Genomic DNA, 21,732 nt, shown 5'->3' on the forward strand with positions numbered 1-21,732 from the left:
GCAGTGTGATAGATGAAAGCAACATTAAGCAAAGCATAGGTAAAAGGAAGAGTGAAAGGGGAAGAGAAGGCTGGCACATCATTATATTTAATAGCAGGAGTTGGTAGACTGCTAAGGTACAGGTACACGTTCTGTCAGGAGGAGCAGCTGTATACCAAGCACTAGGTCCACTTTAAGCTTCGGGATCCTGGGTCGTGTTGTGCCAGAGGTTGCTGGAACCTTTCAGCTGTGGGCTCTTCCTGGCACAACATTTACGGAGATCCAAGCTCCTGTTACAGTCCTGCAGAGCAGTTTAAATCTGTGACTGCTCTGGTTTGAGTGTGATTACCTTGCTACATGTCTACAATAGTAACATTCATTGTGGGTATGATAGATGCTCTTATTTCTTGAAATTGCTTTCTGGGTAAGCATTTCAGGCAGTGAGCATTCTGACTATTTTTGTTTCTTTTTGTCTGTTTTTCTAGGGCAGTTCAGTTACCTAAGGATTGTATTTAAGTTCAGATTTAGAAGATGGTATTTATCCTATATTTTGCACTGACATTAAAAAGAAAATAGAACAAAGAGTATTTTTTCATCTTCCTGGCCCAAGATCAAATGTTGATTACTGTTGTAGAAATGAACCAATACATGTTTCCTTAACATCCATGTTTCAAAATAGCTGAAGTTTGTAAACCATGTGGTTTTCTTAAGTCTAGACAGATAAGTACAATCAGTATGAATTACAAAGGTGAGAAGAAAGCAAAGATACGAAAAGTTAGATAATATTGGGGATTTTGCCTGTAGTGAAATTCATTACTTTTGCTTAAGTTACAGCTTTTTAATTTGAGGGAGAAGATAAACTCGAGATTTATTTTTACCTCGCCACCACTATCACTTCTAACACGGAGCCCTTGTGATAAGCTTCATCTTGCAAAGCGCTTGCATTGGTGTAAAATATTGCTTAAACTAGTGATTAGTGCATCTGTTGGTTTAGCAATTGCTTATATTTTATAGCATTGTTCAACTAAATGACAGTTTATAAGATTAAACATTATTCTTCAGCCCTTTGAGTAATTTCAGTTACTTCAGTGCAGATAAGAACTGAAGCTGTGGGCTTTTTGTTTCTGCATCCATCCATTCTGTCTGTCTGCATTGTAGGTCTTTGGCTTTTTTTTTTTTTTTAGGTTAATAAGAAATTTGGATCATTGTGCTTAATTTAGTAATGCTGACTCTGCTCTCTGAACATCTGTCACTGCTTGCAGTGATGGCTGTGCAAGGCAGGGCAATGTTCAGAACCTTCGCTCTCATTTCAGGCATGTGGTTTGCTAAAGTGTTCGTGTCTCCAATATCCTGACTAAGAAGTTCTTCTCCAGTGCATGCAGATGCCCTGTACTCTAGTCTTGAGCTCAGGTGAAGTACATATGAATTAAGCAAGATTTGGAGGGGTGGAGTGGATGTCACTTGAGGACATGGAAATCATATGCAGATCTCAAACCTCTCCCATCTTTTGACTCTGGGGGAAAAAGAGGGTGATTTCTCTTGCACCTACGTTTGTTATGGAAGTTCTTATGTGTTTTAAAATTCTAAACTACTGTATAGCTACTGTACTCCAAGACAAAATGTAAAACAGAGGATATCTATTTTAGTGTGTCTTCTTACATTGAAAATCAATGTAGTACGCTGATAGATACCCAGAATAGATTTTCCGTGCTAGAATTGCAGTGCTCACTGGATGCTATAAAGTCTGTATGTCTTACAGCCACATTTCAAAGGATTATTTTCCCAATATACCAATTAATTCCCTTCAAATAAACAGTCATGCAAGAAAATGAAATACAACATCAATATTTAATGGCATGTGCTTAAAACCCTCCCAGTCTGAACTTTTGAAGTTGTGTGGGGGTGATATTCACACATCCCTGATGGAAGATGGAATGTGAGTGTGTTTTCTTTTCATTTGAGGAGTTAATTACTTGGTCCTTAAAGATGTAGTTGTGAGATGCCCTACATTGCCCTGCTCAGAAATAATGGCTTGTAGGAGACAGCTTCATGTCTCTTTGCAGGCTGTCGCACTGTGAATATGTGCGTGGATGTTACCAGAAAGAGTTTCTGTTCCCCAGATGGGATGAGCTGGTCTCCGCCTTTCAGCATGCAGGCTTCCAGTTGAAGCAAGAGTGCAGAATTAATACTGAAAGTTAGCTGTAATTCTTCTCTTGCTTCAGGAAAAAGTGAGCCCAAGTGACCGACATCTTATTCTGCACATCACGTTGTTTCCTGTTCTGTTGAGCAGCGCGGCTACAAGCTGACCTAAATTTATGGTTCTCTTGTGAGATGCCAGTTTACTCTTGAGCTGTTTGAAGTATTTTACCCGTGAACTGGCCATATTCATTTTATTGCTATGTTATCAGCTGCTTGTTTTGAATAGCAGGCTTATGGAGAAGTGAATTTGTAACAGATTTGCCTATAATTTGTGGGCACTGTTTATTCCAAATAGACCTGTGGAGTTCTTTCTGGAAATGAAGCAAACATTTGTTCCATTTCCTCCCACAATAATAATAGAAAAGAGCAGATCTGTGCTTATCATTCTCTTTTGATACTTTATGGTTTGTTATTGCTGTTGATAGGAAAGCACAAGCAGCACGTTATAATGTAAGCGTTTCCTCTGTTTGTTTATTTTTTGTTGTTCTTGTACCACAAGCCTTCTATTTGATCTTCCAGGAATGTGAGAAGAGTGGAAATCGGGATCACACATCTGTGTAGTTTTATTCACAAATATTCACCGCATGTGCTCTGTGCACAGCACTCTTTGCTATGACATACTCTTAGTAGAAATACTCCTTTAAAACAGGCTGTGCTATAACACCGACTCCAAACTTAACCAGCAGCTCTCCGTTAATGCTGTTATTACGATTTTAATAACATTGAACTGCAGTTTGTGTTAGTCCTTTGACTAATAACATCATGATTTATGTGGTGGTCTTGGGTTTGTTTGTCTTCAAGCCAGAATGCCTTTTTTTCACTGGCCCAGTAATCAGTCCGAAGTACAGCAAGCGGCTTTATGCCTGAAAAGCTCCAGCACCCTTTCAGAAAGTATCTTTGGTGCCTCAGATTTTTTCAGCCTGTAACACATTCAGAACACAGGACAAGCAGCTTAAGATCTGAATGAGATTGTTCACCAAATGAGTCGGTGCAGCATATTAATTTGCTAGCACTTGTAAATGCTTGCAGTGTTCCAAGAGCCTGCAATGGCACTAAAATACCAGGAGCTTTGTTGGTTCTAAACTCCTTAAAAAGAGAGTTTGAAATTCTTGTCTGCTTGCTGTAGCCTTACCAGCTTTGTAAAGAATTTGGAGATCTGTATTTGAAACATGTTGTGCGTCCTGGGCTTAGCGCAGTTGGTAGGAATCTGTTCCTGGCAGTATTAATTGTCTTGGAGTTCCATTGTGCTCTAGGTTTTACTGTAGATCTCATTATTTTATGAGGCTTCTCTTAGTGCTTTTATCTAGATGCCAAAGGGTACATTTATTGCGTGCTTTGATACGCATTTAATCTCAATAGACACTCTAGGATTTACGTTGAAAAATAGTTGCCTTTACAGGTAGGTAAACTAACATAATGTGGATTTAATGAGACCGGATTCAGTCAGCCTGAGTTCTGTCATGGGTATTTTTCATTCCGTCTTAAGTTTGTAAGTTGGTATTTAAGTGTCAGATAGGGTCTAAACCATTTTTCTTTTGTTGTCTTTGTGTAGTAAACCAACGCCCTCCTCCCCCCAAAACACTGTATTTTCTCTGGCACTTCTTGGAGAAGAGGGATGTAAATGGATTTTAAAACTTTAAAAGGTTCTAAACTGTAGAAGCCTATTTTTAAGGTCTAAAAATGTGCTTTTACTATGAGATTAAATCCAAACTTTGTAGTGAGAACTGTTTAGATGGGTACAACATGTTATTAACTGCTGCAGCAGAACTTCCATCTGAGGTGTATGAACTGGGACTGATTCACTGTTCAGAACTTGGAATTCAATATAAACTTGTCACAGATGTGTGTTTAGAATGGAACTAAACACAAACCCACCAAATCAAACCCTGTGCTGTCCCTTGTTTCACTGATGCTGGACTTAGGCAAGTATGTAGCACTGGAAGATGAGCTGGGTGAAAGCAAGTGGCCAGAATGGTGTGTCATACATGTGGCTTTTGATCTGAGCTCAAATATGCACTGTTTGAAATTAGGTAGTGCTTTTCTTCATGACTGTCTAAAAAGTAGACTAATAGAGTTCACTGATACAATTCCCATTAGGGTTGTAAAGCTGCATGCTTCTTCAAGCATTGTGAAGGCCTGAAATCCGTGGTGTGGAACCATCACCACTGCTACAGCATGAGTTATAAAATACTCTTGTGGGTCTCCTGAAACCCAAGGACATGAGTCTGTAGTCACAAGAAAACTGAATTACCATTTTTGCTCAGCTAGACTTTCCTGTCCAGCTGATGAGCAGAGTATCCTCCTGAGGGAAGCAGTCCTTAAGGGATCAAAGGATGTTTTTCTTCTTGCCCAGGATGGTGAAACATTATGAAGCATTATTTATTCCTGATGCTCAGGTTTCCAAGTTGTATTGGTCAAAAGAGAGTGTAATTGTGTTTTATTTCCATAAAATCTTCTGAGTGTTGTACTTCGTGAGGCTGGAGGCTGCATAGGGAGCCAGGTTGGAAGCTTTGCACAGTCAGTGGATGCCCTACTTTCTAGAAACTGTGATTTTGGGTTATATTGGTTAGCACAGTATGGTTAACACATTGAACTTGAGCTCTGTCTGTTGGGGCTTGGAGTGTGGCCTTACTATAGCATCTTTGTGGGAGTCACCAAACCACTACGTCTTAGTTGCTGTGTTGTGCTTGTCTCTGATTTCTCTGTGAGCTGGTCTGTATTTCGGATCTGTTGGGTGTTCAGACAGCACTCAGCACAATGGGGCTCCTATTAGAGCTGGGGGATCTCTACTGCTGCTACAGCTTGCTTCAAATGCTCTCTGGTTGAGATGGCTGGGCACTTAAAACTTATGGATGGTGGAGATAATTGTGTTATAAAGCTCTAGTTGTGTATGTTTCATGAATGTCATGTTTATAGGGTAGGAAATGCAGATTTCTTCCCATTTTACAAAGCTAGGTGACACATGCTCTCTCTAAACAAACATTCAAACAAGAATAGTGTGGTGGAGTTATATTTACCTCTTTAGATGCTTGTAATTGTCTCACCCTATGGAGAATCTGGAGTACCCTTGAGCAAGCAGCTCGGGTGACTCCACCACAGTCCACAGAGCCTTGTACTGAGCTGTGTGCGTGCTGCTCTATTGACTCTGCAAACCTGAAATGTGTGTGGGAGAACTTTCTCTTGTATTCCAGCATGTAATTTAATTGATGTTTGTTTGGTAATTTGCCTCAGATTAAATTATTCGTTGCGGCTACTGAAGAAATGCTTTGTGTGCTTTTGGTGGGTCAGCATTTTGCACAATATTTCCCCTTCTTTATTCCACCTACTTTGATGCATTCATTTGTTTTTGCTGCAATCTTATTATTGAGAACTGAGGGAGGCTTCTGTTGGGAGGAGGGGGGAGACCCGCTGGAGTTTCAGAGAGGCTTTATACAGTGATTATTTGGTGAAGGGAAATGCGATTACTTTTGATTTAACGTGAGTTCACACTATAACTAATGGGAGTGGTTAACTGAGGAGGAACTTCATAGAAATAGAATAGAATTGGGCATGTGTGAATGCATATGAGTATATGCTCTCTCCCTCCAAGGGAATCTTTGTTTATGGATAGCAATATATGCTTTGCTATAGACGTTTCTGATCCCCGGCAAGATGTGTCAGTGGTACAGTTGCCACATTCATTGTAGTTTGACCATATTTTAGCTTGTTAATTCTGGACTGGAGCACCTCCCGTATGCAAACAGGCTGAGAAAGTTGGGGCTGTTCAGCCTGGAGAAGAGAAGGCTGCGTGGAAACCTCATAGCAGCCTTCCAGTATCTGAAGGGGGCCTATAGGGATGCTGGGGAGGGACTCTTCATTAGGGACTGTAGTGACAGGACAAGGGGTAACAGGTTAAAACTTAAACAGGGGAAGTTTAGATTGGATATAAGGAGGAAATTCTTTCCTGTTAGGGTGGTGAGGCACTGGAATAGGTTGCCCAGGGACGTTGTGAATGCTCCACCCCTGGCAGTGTTCAAGACCAGGTTGGACAGAGCCTTGGGTGACATGGTTTAGTGTGAGGGGTCCCTGCCCATGCAGGGGGGTTGGAACTGGATGATCTTAAGGTCCTTTCCAACCCTAACTAATCTATGATTCTATGACTAATTCTGTGGCCATACAGGTATCTTCTTTTGCAGAGAAGAGGCATGGCAGGATTCAGCTTGAAGCTTGAGTATTTCGTACAAGTGGGATCAGCCTGAAACTGTTGTCAAAATCAGTGGCCTGCCTCTATGAAGTGTGTGCAGGGTTAGTCCTTTTTCTGGCACATTTATCATGAAAGGCCAAGATGAGAAAAGTAATAAGTAATAGGAAAATATTTAACAGGCTGTTGGCTGGGTGTCTTGGTTGCCATTGTCATAGCTCTAGGGAGAGTTGGATCTCGCAGTAGTCAAAAGCTGTGACAAACCCCAGTAGGTGGATTTATGGAATATTCTCTACAGCTTTTCTTCATCTCTTTGCTTGTTTTCTGATTCTGGCTTAGTTGCAGAATTAATCTGGGTTTATTTTGCCAATGTGCTTGACTTCAGAGAGGAGTGTATGAGTGAGTGCTGCTGAATTCTGGAATGACTTTGAAAGAGTTTGTTAACAAATTTTGAAGTGATCAGTTTTGTGTTAAAAAATTAAGTTGGATTTATGCCTAGCTTTGCAGGCATTTGAAGTGCTATGTACTCAGAATGACACTGTTCCATCTATTGCATTAGACTTTCTGAATTGTGTACGTCTCTCTGAGAAGTCTTCTGCTTTGGTAACTTCACTGTTTCTTGGACCAGATCAGAAGCAGCTGATAAAAGTTCTGGGTTAAAATTGGAATGCAGGGGCAGATAGAAATACTTAAGGCATAGCTGTAATCTTATCTGGTCCTGAATGTGAAGTAGCCCTTGAAAAATCTAGGACTGTATTTGTAACGTCACGGTGTTTAAGATATTAAATGCTCTTTGAACCCCATCTGCAAAGGAGTCCTTTAGTCTTTCTCAGCTGTTAGTTCCATTTAATTTGGAAAAAGAGGAGGGAACATCCAGTTCAGATTTTCACTTTACATTTGAACTTCAGGGAAGGGCTTTGGTCACGCTTGGGAGGGGGCTTTTTTTTTTGACCCTGGGTATTGCCATTGCTGCAGTGATTCCGGGAGGCAACCTCCAGCCAAGTGCCTTTTTGCAGTGCTTTTCTGTTTCAAGTGTCTGCATAAACTTCCCGCAGGGGCACAGTGCCTGCAGTGAATTTAGTGGTTGCGTTTCAGTGCTTCACAGTTGGAGGAGTCAAAAATGAATTAGAGGAGTAAAGGCTGTTCTGTTTAATAAATACATCTTTGCATCAGTATCACTGTAGCGATTTTACACATGCTCAATTCTACATCTGACAGGTGATTTAGTTAAGGGAGATTAGAAGATGAGAAGTTCTGCTATTGAGAATACCAGGCATACCTGGGAGACCTTTACTTTGGTTTTTAAGTGTAGCCTGTGTGGGTTACGTTTAGGTAGAGGGAGATCAAGGGCTCTTGTTTTGCAAATTTCAACAATGATACTGATTTTTTTTTTTTTTTTTAAGTGCTTATATGAAAATAAGTGAATTAAATCCCCCCAAAACCAAGCAAAAAAAACCTCATGTAAATATGACTTCTCCAGGGAATGTAACAGAATGGGATTGAAATTCAGGAGTTCCTAAACTTCAGCTGTGTGCTTAGACCTGTGCTGTATATGAAAGAGTTTGATACTAATGACAAAACAAGTGCACTTTGATAGCATCCCAGCCTGGTTTGTGTTGGAAGGGACCTTCAAGCTCCTCCAGCTCCAACCCCTGCCACGGGCAGGGACACCTTCCACTAGAGCAGCTTGCTCCAAACCCCTGTGTCCAACCTGGCCTTGAACACTGCCAGGGATGGGGCAGCCACAGCTTCTCTGGGCACCCTGTGCCAGCGCCTCAGCACCCTCACAGGGAAGAGCTTCTGCCTAAGAGCTCATCTCAGTCTCCCCTCTGGCAGGTTAAAGCCATTCCCCTTGGCCTGTCCCTACAGGCCTTTGTCCAAAGCCCCTCTTCATGTTTCCCATTGGCCCTTCTAGGCATTTGGAGCTGCTCTAAGGACTCCCCTTAAGGAGCCTTCTCTTCTCCAAGCTGAAGAAGCCCAACTTTGGGAAAGCTTGGAACAGCCTGGATATTCAACATGATGAATCCAGTATGACACTGGTTTACAAAGAAGTTGGACAAAAAGCTAGTTTCCCCAAAATACATTCCCACAGCCTCCTATGGTTTGAAGTATTGTTCTTGTGGATAAGATTCCACCGCTGTAATTCAGTAGTGCTGTGGATAAGAGGGCAGAATTGCTGGTTTTGCGTGTCATCTTCTAAATGGATCAGAGGCTTGTTTGTTTTCCTGTTGTAGTTATCCATGCAATAAGCAGGGACACTCTATGGTTCCTTTTTAATTATTAGTACACAGCTGCCCAAAGGGGAAACTGTGTGGGCAAGAGATCTTGTTGATCTTTGTTTTAACAGCTGGTATTATTAAGGGAGAGCTTTGCTGAATGGGAGAAGAGGATGAAAATCAGTCAACAGTTAATCCAGAGATGCAGCCAGGCACTGAAAGATTTGCTGGGAATTAGTTCTAAAATTGCATTTGTTCAAATAATTTCAGAGTCCAAGAATGGGGTGTGTATTGAATCAGGGAAGTGGGATGGTGCTGGGGAACAGTGAGAAGTTGCAACACTGTCAACTGAAAAACCTTACTGGAACAACAACATATATTTAGCATTGTTACCATGCTGCAAGTCCTACGGGAGGCAGCTTGGGTCTGGGGCTGGGCTGCAGCTCATTATTTATCCTATCCCAGCAGCAGGGCAATAATGCACCAGAATCTGCTCGTTTTCGAGGCTCGCTCTTACAACACACAGAACAGCGAATCCCTGTGGGTTGGTGCAGCTTTCAGTCTGCAGCTCTGGATATTGTCAGCAAAACCAAATCCTTGTCCCATTCCTGCTCCCCCAGGATGAGCAGAAGGAAGAGGTTAGCATAGCTTTGTTTTGCTGCTTTGTTTTTTTAAATGAGTTTTGTGGTTATTATTAGCGCTAATGATAGAAATGCATCATCTCTCTGGGTCCCAGTATGTTTTAGTAGTTAGGAGTCTGTGCTTAATGAACGAGCCTGGATTTTAAGGTCTTGATTGTGCTGCTTATCCCCATACTTGGTAGGAATATGTTCAATCAGTTGAATTGGACTAGTATTGCCAAAAGGAGAAGCAGCATGTGCATGTTTGACTTCAGCTTAAAGAACTGAACATGTACAGAAAAAGGCTGAAATGCATTCAGCCCTTCAATAAGTTTTTGGCATTTCTGACCTTACATCTGGCATTAGTTGAGGTTTCTCTCTTACTGTCTTGCTTTTAAAGAGCTTTCTTATATCCTGGGTTATAATTTGCACATTATGGTGTATTTTGAAACAAAACTGTGTCCCATTCTGGGGTTTCTTGTGTGTATTTTATAGGCAGAATTGTGTGCTTGAAAAGAAGTGTTCATTTCTGAATGGTCTGCTTATGACAGATGGTTCTCATTGTGGTGAAGTCATGCAGTGCCTCAAACCTCAACATGTATAATCTTATTTGAAGGAAATGAATTGCTGCTGCAGCATGGCCATCTATTAGTGTGCTTGGACATTAGTATCCTTGGACATTGCAGACTGGTTTTTTGCGCCTTACCTTTTCCTTATCTGAAGAAAACTAACACTCGTTTTCAAAAGCGTGAAGTTTTGACACCTTTCAGATGCACGTTTCCTTTTTCTAGAGACGTAGCACAAGTTTCTTAGAAGTATCTCCCACTGATAGCAGCAGATTGTGCCTCTGTATGACCTTTTCAGGTAATTGAATAAAAAAGAGCACCTTTACAATGCTCTGTACTAGATGGACTCTGTTCTTCCACGTGTGTCATCCAGGACATGTAGACTACATAATTTCACATCAAAATCTCCCTTGTTCCAAGAAAACCATGCCCTTAGCTTTTTTTTGCCTGCAAAAAGAGAGTCTTACTTCCCTACCTCTCCAGCATCTTTTGATTCAGCTGCTGATTCTTTTAATTCCCTATTGTTCATCAGCTGCATCCTGCTCCAGCTGAGTTGTTCACATCCTCCTGTTTTCCACTCCTCAGAATTAATCATTCCCTTCTGTTGTCTTACCTCTTGTGGCATCTTTTTGAGCTGCTGCAGTACCAGCAACCGCATCCTCTCTGGTATAGCACATCCTCTCTCTCACCTTCCTTCCTGGCTGCTGTGTTAGCACTGTTACTTACCCTGTTGCTATAGAGGGACCACAAGTTCTGCTTTACCACATCCTTTGTAGGATACACAGGCTTAAGGGGGAGGAGAAGGCTTGGTTTGACACCAGTATCCAGAGGGCCCCGGTGAGGAAGACTATTAGCTGTAGTGGTGAGAGCAGCTCTTGGAGCCAAGAGCAGGTTTCCTGCAGGAGCACCAGCTGCTCCTGGAGCACCACCGCTGGCCAGCAGTGACTCAGAGGCTTCTGGCTGTTGCAGGAAGGAGTAGTTTCAGTTCATGGTTTGAGCTGTCAGCAGAGAGAACTAGGCACTGAGACATGGTGTGTGTGTGTGTGTGAGTGTATTGGCAGTCGATGACACTGGTTGTACTCACACAGGGAAGCATCCTCCCATGAACCATGTGTCTGGTTTTGCAAGGCTTCCATAATAGGTGTTAAAAATGGGTCATGGAGTTGGGTGCTCAGGCTGTGCTCCTGCTGCATCGTGTTGCCCACTTGATGCTCTGTGCTACTGTCGAGGGAGTTGCTGCCCCTCCCTTTGCCTTCCAAGCTCACAAGCTGGCTTTGCCGTTGGTGTTCATTGTGCTACCTGTAACGTACCACTCTGTTGTAGAGTCTGGTGTTGTGCATCGTCTTCCCTTACAACGAGGTTGTAAGGTACACTAGAGTGAGCACAAGCTCAGCACTGTTGATAGTAGGGGATGTACCTACGCAGCTTTACTTTTTATTTTTACAGTAGGTGGGTCTTTTTTTGTTAGATGTTGTCAGCCTTGGCGATCTGGTTGTGCTTCTTGTCTCAGTGGGGTTGTAATGTTCATTTTCCTCTCCTAGTGCTGGTCTCTGTGCCATACACTCAACTGGCCTCTTCCAGAAGTGCTCCTTGTTTGACTTCAGTCTGGTTTCCATCAAGGCTGGGTCAGGGCATGGCTGAAACCTGTCCCTGAGACAGCACTTCTGCTTCAGTAGCAGGAGGGGTCACTCTTGAGTTTGTGGAAGGTGATTTTCTGGGTGGGGATGACTGTGGTTGGTCTCCGGAGCAATTAAGAGGGTTACTCCCTCTTGCTACCCTTTGCTTGCTGTTATACTGGGGCATCTTGATTTTTAAATCCCAAGTAAAATTGGCATAAACAGTGGAACTTTGTTTTGCTTTTCAGCTTCAGCCAAATGCTGAAGAGTAAGCATTTCAAGGCTGAAATATAGACCAGAAACTGCTTAATTCCTAATATTTATTAGAACAAGTAAGACAATTAGAGCTGAGTTTATCTAGCAATGTGAAAGATATTTCAACAGAAAACGTAGTCTGTTTCCACTCTTGATTTCTGGGATTTCCCTTCCCTTCAAGTTTGAAATGCACTCGCTTGTCTAAAGATGCAGCACAAAACCTTTTTTTTTTTTGTTTCTGTTTTCTCCTAACTAAATCAAGTTCTGAGGTGAATCAGAAGAGACATTTAAAAACCTTTTGGGCTTTATGGAAAAATGAGTTTAAGAGATAGCAATAAAGAGAGAATGGAGGTGGGAAAGTAAATGGATGATTTTTTTTCCTGGGGCATTTTCTACTCAGCTAAAGCAGAAATATCCCTGTTTAGGGTGAAAGATCAGGAAGAATTTTGGTACTTAAAGGTTAAAACGAAATGAGCCCAGGACACACATGTGGATGGATGGGAGATCTGCATGAAAAATGGTATGTGATCATAGTTTTGTAAGTGAGAACCGGATACACCAGGGTAGTGAAGGGTAGATTCAGAAAACAACCTGTGAAGCCACAGCATCATTTGAATGCAGACTGAAAGGAGATGGTCTCCCTGTCCCATCGGTGTGTCTTCTGTGGTACTATTAGTCCTCTGTGTCTGTGCTGCATGAAGCAAAAGGTTAGTGTCCTCTATTCTATTTCATGCATAACATACTTTGCATGGTTAAACATGGGTGGTTTAGTTGTCATTAACTGAGGATTTCGCTGACCATGGCCTACCAGTTTTGTGTGGGAAGTCGTCTCTCATCAGTCGTGGCTGGGTCAGCAGAGGCTAAAGTGCTTTCCTTTTCCTGCTCGTCTCTGTTTTCTGGAAGGCTCTTGCAGTGGTTGGCTGTATTTCATGCATTTTATTTCATTATTAATTTGCCTGGAGACTTACCATTTGCATATAGCTTTATTGTAGGTCTCTGAGGATGGATGATCTGAATTCTGTTGTGCTCTGCTAGCACTGGGGTGCCATATGGGACTTCACCAAGGCTGTGAAGGTCTCATCGTCTTGTTAATTATTCTTATAATTAGAAGTTGTTAAACCATGGAATCCAAAATTAGACTTTGAACACTGTGATGTATTCTTGATCTTCACTTTAATTCTTTTGCTTATGGAAATGGGTGAGAGTGTTAAAAAGAAAACCCCAATAAGTGGGATGTGGGAGGAGAAGGTATGAACCAGAGGTAGAAATTAGCATTAAATTCCCTTTCTCCTACTTATGTTTTTAGGACAGTGGATAAACAAGTAATTTTGGGAGGAAACGGAATCAAACTCCCGGGAGAATGAGGCAGTAGAAAGTATCCAAATGTTCTCCACCTTTAAGTCATTGGACTTTTATTATGCTGCTGGATTAGAATGATAGCAGGAGTATGCTAAATATAAAGGCTTTGTTTTCCTTGTTATTAGCATCTGAATTTTTATCATGATCTTTCTTCATGACTTGTCTCTGTATTAGCATTCCTCATTTCACACTCCTGCACGTGTACCTGTGAAAACAGCAGGAAGGGTGACAGTGTGATGGTGACAGTTCAGCCTGGTTGCTGTAGGGTAAACACTGCCATGTAAGTCTAATCTGAGCAGGTTTGACATGCTGATTAAAACTGCAGATTGAATTAGTGAAGTCTCCCAGCATCTAATGTTTTGTTCACACTAGAAACCAAGTAGAAATTCCAGGACTTCTGGCCCAGCTCTGTGGTGGAGCTGGAATCCACATCATCTGTCTGTCTGAAAAGCAGTTACTGAGCACAGGACGACAGTGACCCCGAGCGAGTGCTGTCTGGCTGCAGAAACTGAGGCTATAATTCAAGAGAAGAGTGAGGACACCCCCTTTATTTCAGTAATGTTAACACTGAAGCCCCTTGGTGGGAAAGAAAGGTCCCATCCCCACTGAGGTCATTTAGATGTGAACCAGCCTTGTGTGGAACTATTTCACAATAAATGGGAACACCCTTGAAAGAGGAAGGAATCTCTCACTGAGCTGATCTTCAAAGGCCACACGAATAACACTTTCTTTATTGCTCAATAATTGCTTGTACTCCATGTTATGTGACTTAGAAATGGGAAGAAAGCTTTAGTGGCTTGGTTTCTTCTTCCCAAAATACTTTGCATAGCTGGGGGATGTGACTTCAGTAGAACAGTTAAGAAGTGAGGGGATTTGACAGCTTAAAGTAGCCGTTCAAATGAAGGAAAGCAAATGGGCAGCACTATTTCCATTTTAAGCATTGTCAGTGTAACAAGCATGCAGCCCAGTTTCAGAAAGAATCCGTGAATGTGAGGTTATTTGGGCAACAGAAATGAAGCTGGAAACAGGCTTTGCCTTGGAGATACAACTGCCAGAGCATTCTGGGTACCTGGATGGCCAATTCCCATTCAAGTTAATGACTTAAGTTCTTCTTTTGAGCCTCAGTTTTTGTGTGTACAGCCAAGAATGTGTTAAGCTTTGAACAAATGTGAAGACGCTGTTGCACATGACTTGTGGCAGAGGCTCTGCTTTCCCACCCATGTGAGGTCTGGTAGGTTCAAACTCCTCCATCACTTGCGGATGGCTTGAAGTGTTTGTACTGGCACGTGTTGCTCTCATTGGGAAGCCAGTGGAATCTGATGAAGAGGAGTAAGTTACAGCTGTATGAGCAGTTTAATTATGTGCACATCTTGATTGACAATCCAAAGTCTGTGCTGCTTAATCTGTTGATATTATAGGGATGTGAAAATGGGAGAACATGAGATTTGGCAGGTTGGAGGGCCAGAGGATGTAGGCAGTAATGTGAAGCTGTGGGAGTAGCCTGTGCGATACATGGCTTGTGGTCAGTGCTGTGTTTCGCTCAAGAGTGTTCTTAGTTCTTATTAAGCCAGCGTGTTGAGTCAGAGGTGAGCAGTAACTGCTCTTGAGCATGTTTTGGTGGTTGTTTTTCAGAGAAAACAGGTGCAAAGTGACCTTTTGTTTCCACCCCTCACTGTGGTCTGGTGGGAGCGTTCTCACTGAACACTCTGTCATGCTTCCTGTCTTGTTTTCTTGCTTTTCTTGAGGAATGCTAAAGCCTTGTGGAATTCATTGTTTCCTAATGTTATCCTTAATTGGCAGGGTGAGGAGGCTGCAAAAATGAACACAAGGAGAGTATGTATATTGGAATTGAAAAGTGAAACAGCAGCTCATGGAGGCTCTCGAGCCATCTCCCAGCCCATGACTAAACCCACATGACTGGTGGCACACTTTACCTGCTAAACCTGTATCTGTCACAGGCAGGGATGGCATGCTTTGAGCTGAAACAATGTGCAACTCTCGTTAGACTACTCCTGGTTGTAGAGCCAAGTTCCTTCGGAGACAAGATAGTTCAAAAGCTGCACTCTTGTTTCTCTTTGGAAGTTAGGTGTTTCCCAGCCACCAGCTTTTCCTGGCTTCAGAGGGACACTAATTCCTTCATTGATCTCTGTTTGAAAATCCTCATTGAGTTTTACTGCTTGAGAATGAGAAGTTTCTCATTAAGTTAACCAAACTGTTAGCTAATTTCCCGATGACATTGCCCCCTTATGAGGTCTGTTTAATTATGGTGGAGAGCTTTTTCTTAAGCTACAAAATGATTTGAGTTTTTAGTGAAAACTGAAATGAAGCTTAGTACTGTTGTTTGGGAATCTTTTGAGTGGAGGTCGTCTGTTATGGAGAAAGGTGAAAATACGAAGGATCCTAAAATTAGACCAGATTTGCCACAGAATAGTTAAGGCTTTTTAACTCTTGAGATGCCATGTGATAATGCATTTTTGTAATGAGCTTTGGAAATACTAAATCAATTTAAAGAAAAAAGCTTGTCATGTAGCTTGCACAGCTACAGGTTGGGCAGGGAAGAGATTCAGAGCAGCCCTGCGGAGAAGGACTTGGGGGTGTTGGTTGATGAGAAAATGAACATAAGCCGGCTTCAGTGTGCGCTTGCAGCCCAGAAAGCAACCGTATCCTGGGCTGCATCAAAAGGAGCGTGACCAGCAGGTCAAAGGAGGTGATCCTGCCCCTCTACTCTGCTCTTGTGAGACCTCACCTGGAGTATTGTGTGCAGTTCTGGTGTCCTCAACATAAAAAGGACATGAAACTGTTGGAACAAGTCCAGAGAAGGGCCACGAGGATGATCAGGGCCTGGAGCACCTCCTGTATGGAGACAGGCTGAGGAAGTTGGGGCTGTTCAGCCTGGAGAAGAGAAGGCTGCGTGGAGACCTCAGAGCAGCCTTCCAGTATCTGAAGGGGACCTATAGGGATGCTGGGGAGGGACTCTTCATTAGGGACTGTAGTGACAGGACAAGGGGTAACGGGTTAAAACTTAAACAGGGGAAGTTTAGATTGGATATAAGGAGGAAATTCTTTCCTGTTAGGGTGGTGAGGCACTGGAATGGGTTGCCCAGGGAGGTTGTAAATGCTCCATCCCTGGCAGTGTTCAAGACCAGGTTGGACGAGGCCTTGGGTGATACGATTTAGCGTAAGGTGTCCCTGCCTGTGGCAGGGGGGTTAGAACTGGATGATCTTAAGGTCCTTTCCAACCCTAACTATTCTATGATTCTGTGATTTATACAGTTAAGGTTCTTCTGATTACAGCTTGAGGCAGGACAAGTGTCTCTGCTCACTTCATAAATAGAAAGTCAGCCTCTTCACGCTTTTGGTCTGCCTGACAGCCGCAGCCTTGAGCATTTGCCTTTGCACTGCCCATCATGGAGTTTTCTTTTGCCAAACTTGACGTAGGGAGGCCACTGAAACACTCCAGCAGATCCATCTATGGGAGAACACACCAAACCGAGGCAGCTACCTGGAGCCATTTTCAGGTTTTTATTCATACTCTGATCTAAATGATGCTCTGAGAACTGAGTCAGGGTGATGGGGATGGTGTGTGTGTGTGGGGGGAGGTTTGGACAAGCCACTGCTAAGATTGCCTTTCCAGGGTGAGCCTGCTCCATCTTTCTGTGGTCGGCAGTCTGAGTTGTCTGGAAAGGTAGGATCTCCTTGGAAGACATTCTTTCCTATGGGAAACCGTGACCTTTCCTCTTTAGATGGGGTTACAGCAGGACTTAAAGTGAGTTTCTTGCTACGAGTATGGTTTATCTGATGAAGGCGGTTTAATTTGCTTACAGGGATTAGGGAGTGGATTTCCCTCCCTGAGATTTCCCTTCTCAAAGGTGGGAGTGTGTGTGAACGCATGCAAACTTGTGAGTAATGGCCTGCCTCGTGGGGGGACTGATTTTATATACCTATGCTTATGTTAAATAATGTAAATGGTTGGAAGAGCAGGGTGTGGGATAGCTGCAATACCTCCTTATCAGCGACTTTCATGAGGCCATGTTTGCACTGCTTTCTTGACGCCAGCATAATCTGAGAGAGGTAGAAGTGGTATGTTTGAAGGAGAGCAGAAGGTGCCTCTCTGCTGGCACAGACAGCACACAGTGTTCTCTCCTGATCTGAGCCCTCCAGGAAAGGACAGGTCCATGATGTTCCTCTTGTCATCTTTGTATTCTGCCCAGCTGTGAAATTGTCTGAAATAAGGATTTACCTATATGTAAATACGTGCTGGCTTAGTTCACATCTTCCCTTTCTGCAGAATATGTGCATCCTCTTTTTGAGCTAATGATGTTATATGGGTTTAAGGGTGATTTCTATTGCTGGAAGTCAGGCTTTTGGGTAGTTCGAATATTTTCTTTTTTTGATCCAGTTACCCTTTTCCACTTTTTCTTAGTTCCTGGAGAAGTTCTTTACTATTTTTGGTAACTTTAGACTGTTGCCCTTCTGCTGTTCTGCCCCAAGTGCCTCTTTAATTGACTAAAACTGACATCATTTAAATTGAAGCCTGGTCTGGTTTGGCTGAATTGGGTTAAAGAGTACCTTATGCTAAACCAGAATAAACACTCAGATCCCCGAACCCTGTGTCCTATTCCATGCATATTACCTGCTGGTTTAACTTGCTTCTTGCCAGGGTTTTGCAAATTTCCTTCTCTAACACAGTTTCTGTTTTGCCCCTTAACACACTTAAAGCAGTTTTGTTAGCCACTAGCAGCTTCTGTGCACACAGCTGCTCAGTACTGGAAGAATCTCTCCTGTTGCTGGTGTGACTTACCCTCAGAGCCAGATATGCTGCAGAGCACAAAGTGGTATTTGCTTAGAAGCAATATATTAATAAATTAGGCTTTGTAGTAGTTTTCTGTTACTTTTCCGTTCTGTTCATCTAAGGAAGTGGGTTTGCACGGCTTAGATAACATCCGATGATAGCTCTGCAGACTGCAAGTCACAAGACCAGACTTTGGGCAGACAGAAAGAAGCATCACTTCTGTCAGGAGCTTATGGCAGCAAAGCATCTGACCCAAATCTATTGGAGAATGTTGTAAACCGAGCCCTTGTACTGCAGATGTACGAGCTCATTCTGTGTTTTCCCTATGAACTATAATGCAAAAGGCTACCAGATAAGTCAGTCTGATATTAAAGACCTTGTTTATGCTATGTTTCTGTCAGGATGAGTATTCAGTGTATCAGTTCAAAAACTACTTCTCAAGTGTTGTAGAAACTCCAACTTCTGAAATGACATGTGGGTTGGATGGTTATGGAATCTGAGTTGTTATTGAAGTAACCAAATCATAAGGAAGCAAGTAATTTTGGGTTAAATCTGCAGATTGAGATAAGCTGGCTTGGGTAATTAATTTGGATTTAGAGTTGCTTAATTTCTCTTGGCATTCGCAAATCCCAGACTGACTTGTGGAATGTTCTTGGTTGAAAAAGGTTTTATTGAAAACATGTGTGACCGTTTCTGAGGGCAACAATATTTGAAGAACAAAGCAGCATCTGTATAATAATGGTGGGAGACAGGCAAACTCGCTGTAAACATCGCTAATGTCATTTTTGTGGCATCATTTGTTAGCATGTCTTCTGTTTTAGACCAAATCAGGCTATAAAAAGTCTGTAAAAGGATTGTTAGCTGTTCTGAATATTTTAAATATATAACATGCACAGAGCTGGAGTCCAAATCTGTATCTTTTTCAGGCAAAAATCAGAATTATTAGCTAGTAGAAGAAGCCAAATTCATGGGACTTCTGTCAGTTCTTCAGAGTAAAGCAAAATACTGGCAGGAGCATTTATCCTTATCCTTTGTTGATGTATGTCTTTGTACTAGAAGATTGTGTTCAGTCAAGTTGCCAGGACTTCTGAAATGAAAGTGATTCAGAAATGAGGAATGAAGAATGTTACTGAGTGGGTTTCATGTTAAAAGACAGGTTTCTGTTGATTAAAAACCTATGTTGCCACAGAAATGTCCGTCTGTGGTAATGGAAAATATTAATAACACTTTCTTTGGTGATCTGTCCTTCAGAAATTATTTTTAGTTATCTCTGTGTGCAACGAGACTAAACTATTTTGTTTGATTCATTGCAGGACCAGTTTGACAACTTAGAAAAACACACGCAGTGGGGTATTGATGTGCTGGAAAAGTTCATCAAGTTTGTGAAAGAAAGAACAGAGATTGAACTCAGCTATGCAAAGCAGCTTAGGTAAGTTGAGATGTAAAGTTTGGGACTTGAAATTGCATCTCTTCAGAGCCTGTAATCATCTGTAAGTTTGCTATTTCAGTGGGGGCAGTTTGGTTTATAATAATGGCTTTTAGCTATTAGCCTTAATTTAGAGAATGGAAAGCTAAAGTTAAGATGCTGTTTTGTTATCTCAGCTAAAAATCATATGCTTTGCAACAAGAAAGGTTATTTAGGTGACTGAGTAGCATACTAGGATTTACTCACAAGTTCTGCATGATTAATGGCTCAGGCATTGAGGATAGCATTGTAATGTTTTCCATGAAATTGGGACTGCTGTGTGTAAATGCTGCAGGCTTTGAGAAATCAAAAGTATAATGATCATTTGTTGGAAGGCAACGTTTAGGGTTTCTTTTCAAAAGACAGGCTCTTTTAATGCATGTTGGAGAAACTGCAGGTCAGAAAGTCAGTCTGAGGCCTTGGAAACTTATCCATGTAGTCAGCCAGGTCGCAGCCTGAGGTTTGAATTTTGACTTCTGTAATCTTGCCACTGTTCTTGCAATGTGTTTCCTGAGCAGAGATCCTGTGAATTTATGTCAAGGAGCCAAATTACTGGAAATTCCTGCTGCATGCTTTCTAGGTGTCTGGTTTGCCTATCAGGTTGTAGGTAGAGGAGATCTTATGTGAACCAGATCCATAGAACACATTACCAGAAGTCGGATCCAGTGTAACTGGGTAAGGGGTACCAAGAACTCTCCCACAAGGAGAGCTCTTACCCTGCTTTTCCCAGTAGGGCAAAAGAAATGAGAGGTAATTTAGAGGTTAGAAGGGAGTACAACACACAGGCAGCCCTGCTGCTGCCAGAAGCTGTGGTTGCAATATTGTCGGCAGCCACTAGTGTCCACGGTGATAAACTGGCTGTAGTGGAGCTAACTGAGGAGGGGAGTACAGGATTTATCCTTCCTAACCCCTCCAGTAAATCCATACCTTTTTTTTCTTCATAATGCCTTTTTAATGATGATAATGCATATTAGTGATCCTTCTATCTTGTCTGTATTTACAGAGATTGGGAGCTGAGGTTCTAGCTGATTTTAAGGTCCTTTCCAACCCTAACTATTCTATGATTCCATAGCCTTGGGTGGCATGGTTTAGTGTGAGGTGTCCCTGCCCATGGCAGGGGGGTTGGAACTAGATGATATTAAGGTCGTTTCCAACCCTAACTATTCTGTGATTCTATATATATCTAAACCACGGTGTCTATAAGAAAGACAAATCACCCAGAGTTTTTGATGCTTGTGTAAGAATGGATATGAGATGCACAATAGTCTGTTATTTACAAGCAGCTCATAGTTGATAATGCCCTGCCTTTATGGTTATGTGCTTTCTCAGGGGAATGCCACAAGGATTCCCCAGGGTTTCTGCTATAGACAGGCAGGAAATAGAAGATGACTTGTGCAGGAGCAAATTGCTCACATCCTATGGAGATGAGATTGAATTACAGAGGCAAAATAAGCTGGAAGAAAGAGAATATGACTGGACTGGGAAGTGCCAGCAAGTATCTGTGGGAGGAGGCCTGTTCAGGAAGAATCACACACTATACTCACTGAATTTCTTAGGATTGACAAATCTCAGGTGTAAAGAGCATAGTTATGAAAGTAAGCACTCAAAACAATGGTTTTTACCTGATAGCTGTACCTAGGCCTGTCTAGAAACTCTGAACTCCCGATTTTTATTTCTTATTCAGTCCTAGACTTCCAAACCAAACTTGGTTGGTTTGTTTCTCCTCTCTATAGTTTTAATTCCCCACACATAGCTGCATTTGTCACCACCCAAGGTATGATTTGATGTTAAATAATTCATCCCTGGAGAGCTCTTAAGTCCAGTGCTGTTTGGAGTCAACGAAGAAGCTGGAGGTATAAAAGAAAAGAACAAAAATGTAGACCTGTCAAATTTTGAGATAAAACAGTGCTGGACATTAAAAACAAAAATATCGTGCATCTGCTTTTGATAAGTGTCCTCAAGCCTGGTGCAAACCTTTCTTGTATGGCATCTGTTTGGTGTCAAAGGGCTGCAGCATATCACAGCATGTCATAACATGCAGACATATTATTATTAAAAAGGATAAGACTAAGTCCATAGGAATATCTTGTGTTATTTACAGTGTAAATAAAGCTGCTGAACTTTATTTTCTTCTGTGAAACTTGTGTTTGGTGTCTGGGCTTCCTAAGTAGCTGTTCTTCCTGTCTGCATCTCCACCTGATCATCTGCTGAAGTTTAGTTGGCTTCCAATTAAAGATGTTTTGTTCCTTCCCTTTATAATTCCACAGATATATATGCAGTATTGACTTTTGAAAGTCTTGAGTTAGATCTATATTATTACATGATGCATCAAATTTACCTGATTACAGTGGAAGAAACTCCCAGGTATCCCATCCCTTATGCATTGTGCCTGCTGCTCTGTCATGTCTTGCTTGTACCATTTGGAATCAGCCCTGGTTGTGATGGATAGATAGCTTTGAGGAAGACGTGTTGGGAAAAGAATGTG

General features: G+C 42.0%; 1 protein-coding gene across 17 annotated transcripts in view; it reads left to right on the top strand.

Moving 5' to 3' along the window:
- Positions 1-21,732, top strand: part of FNBP1 (formin binding protein 1) — a 92,471-nt gene that overhangs the window by 12,552 nt on the left and 58,187 nt on the right. For 16 of the 17 annotated variants that reach the window (XM_062640917.1, XM_062640911.1, XM_062640912.1 and 13 more), the window contains exons 1-2: positions 12,312-12,338; positions 19,096-19,211. In XM_062640917.1, coding sequence (XP_062496901.1) covers positions 12,327-12,338; positions 19,096-19,211 — 128 coding nt within the window. In that variant the 5' untranslated portion in view covers positions 12,312-12,326. Of the gene's footprint in view, positions 1-12,311; positions 12,339-19,095; positions 19,212-21,732 lie in introns of those variants that run through there. The other variant, XM_062640928.1, reaches the window with a different exon arrangement.

The sequence above is a fragment of the Pezoporus occidentalis genome, unplaced genomic scaffold (assembly GCF_034315485.1).
Source record: "Pezoporus occidentalis ecotype Australia unplaced genomic scaffold, CSIRO_AGI_Poc_V1 ctg68, whole genome shotgun sequence".
Taxonomy (NCBI): domain Eukaryota; kingdom Metazoa; phylum Chordata; class Aves; order Psittaciformes; family Psittacidae; genus Pezoporus; species Pezoporus occidentalis.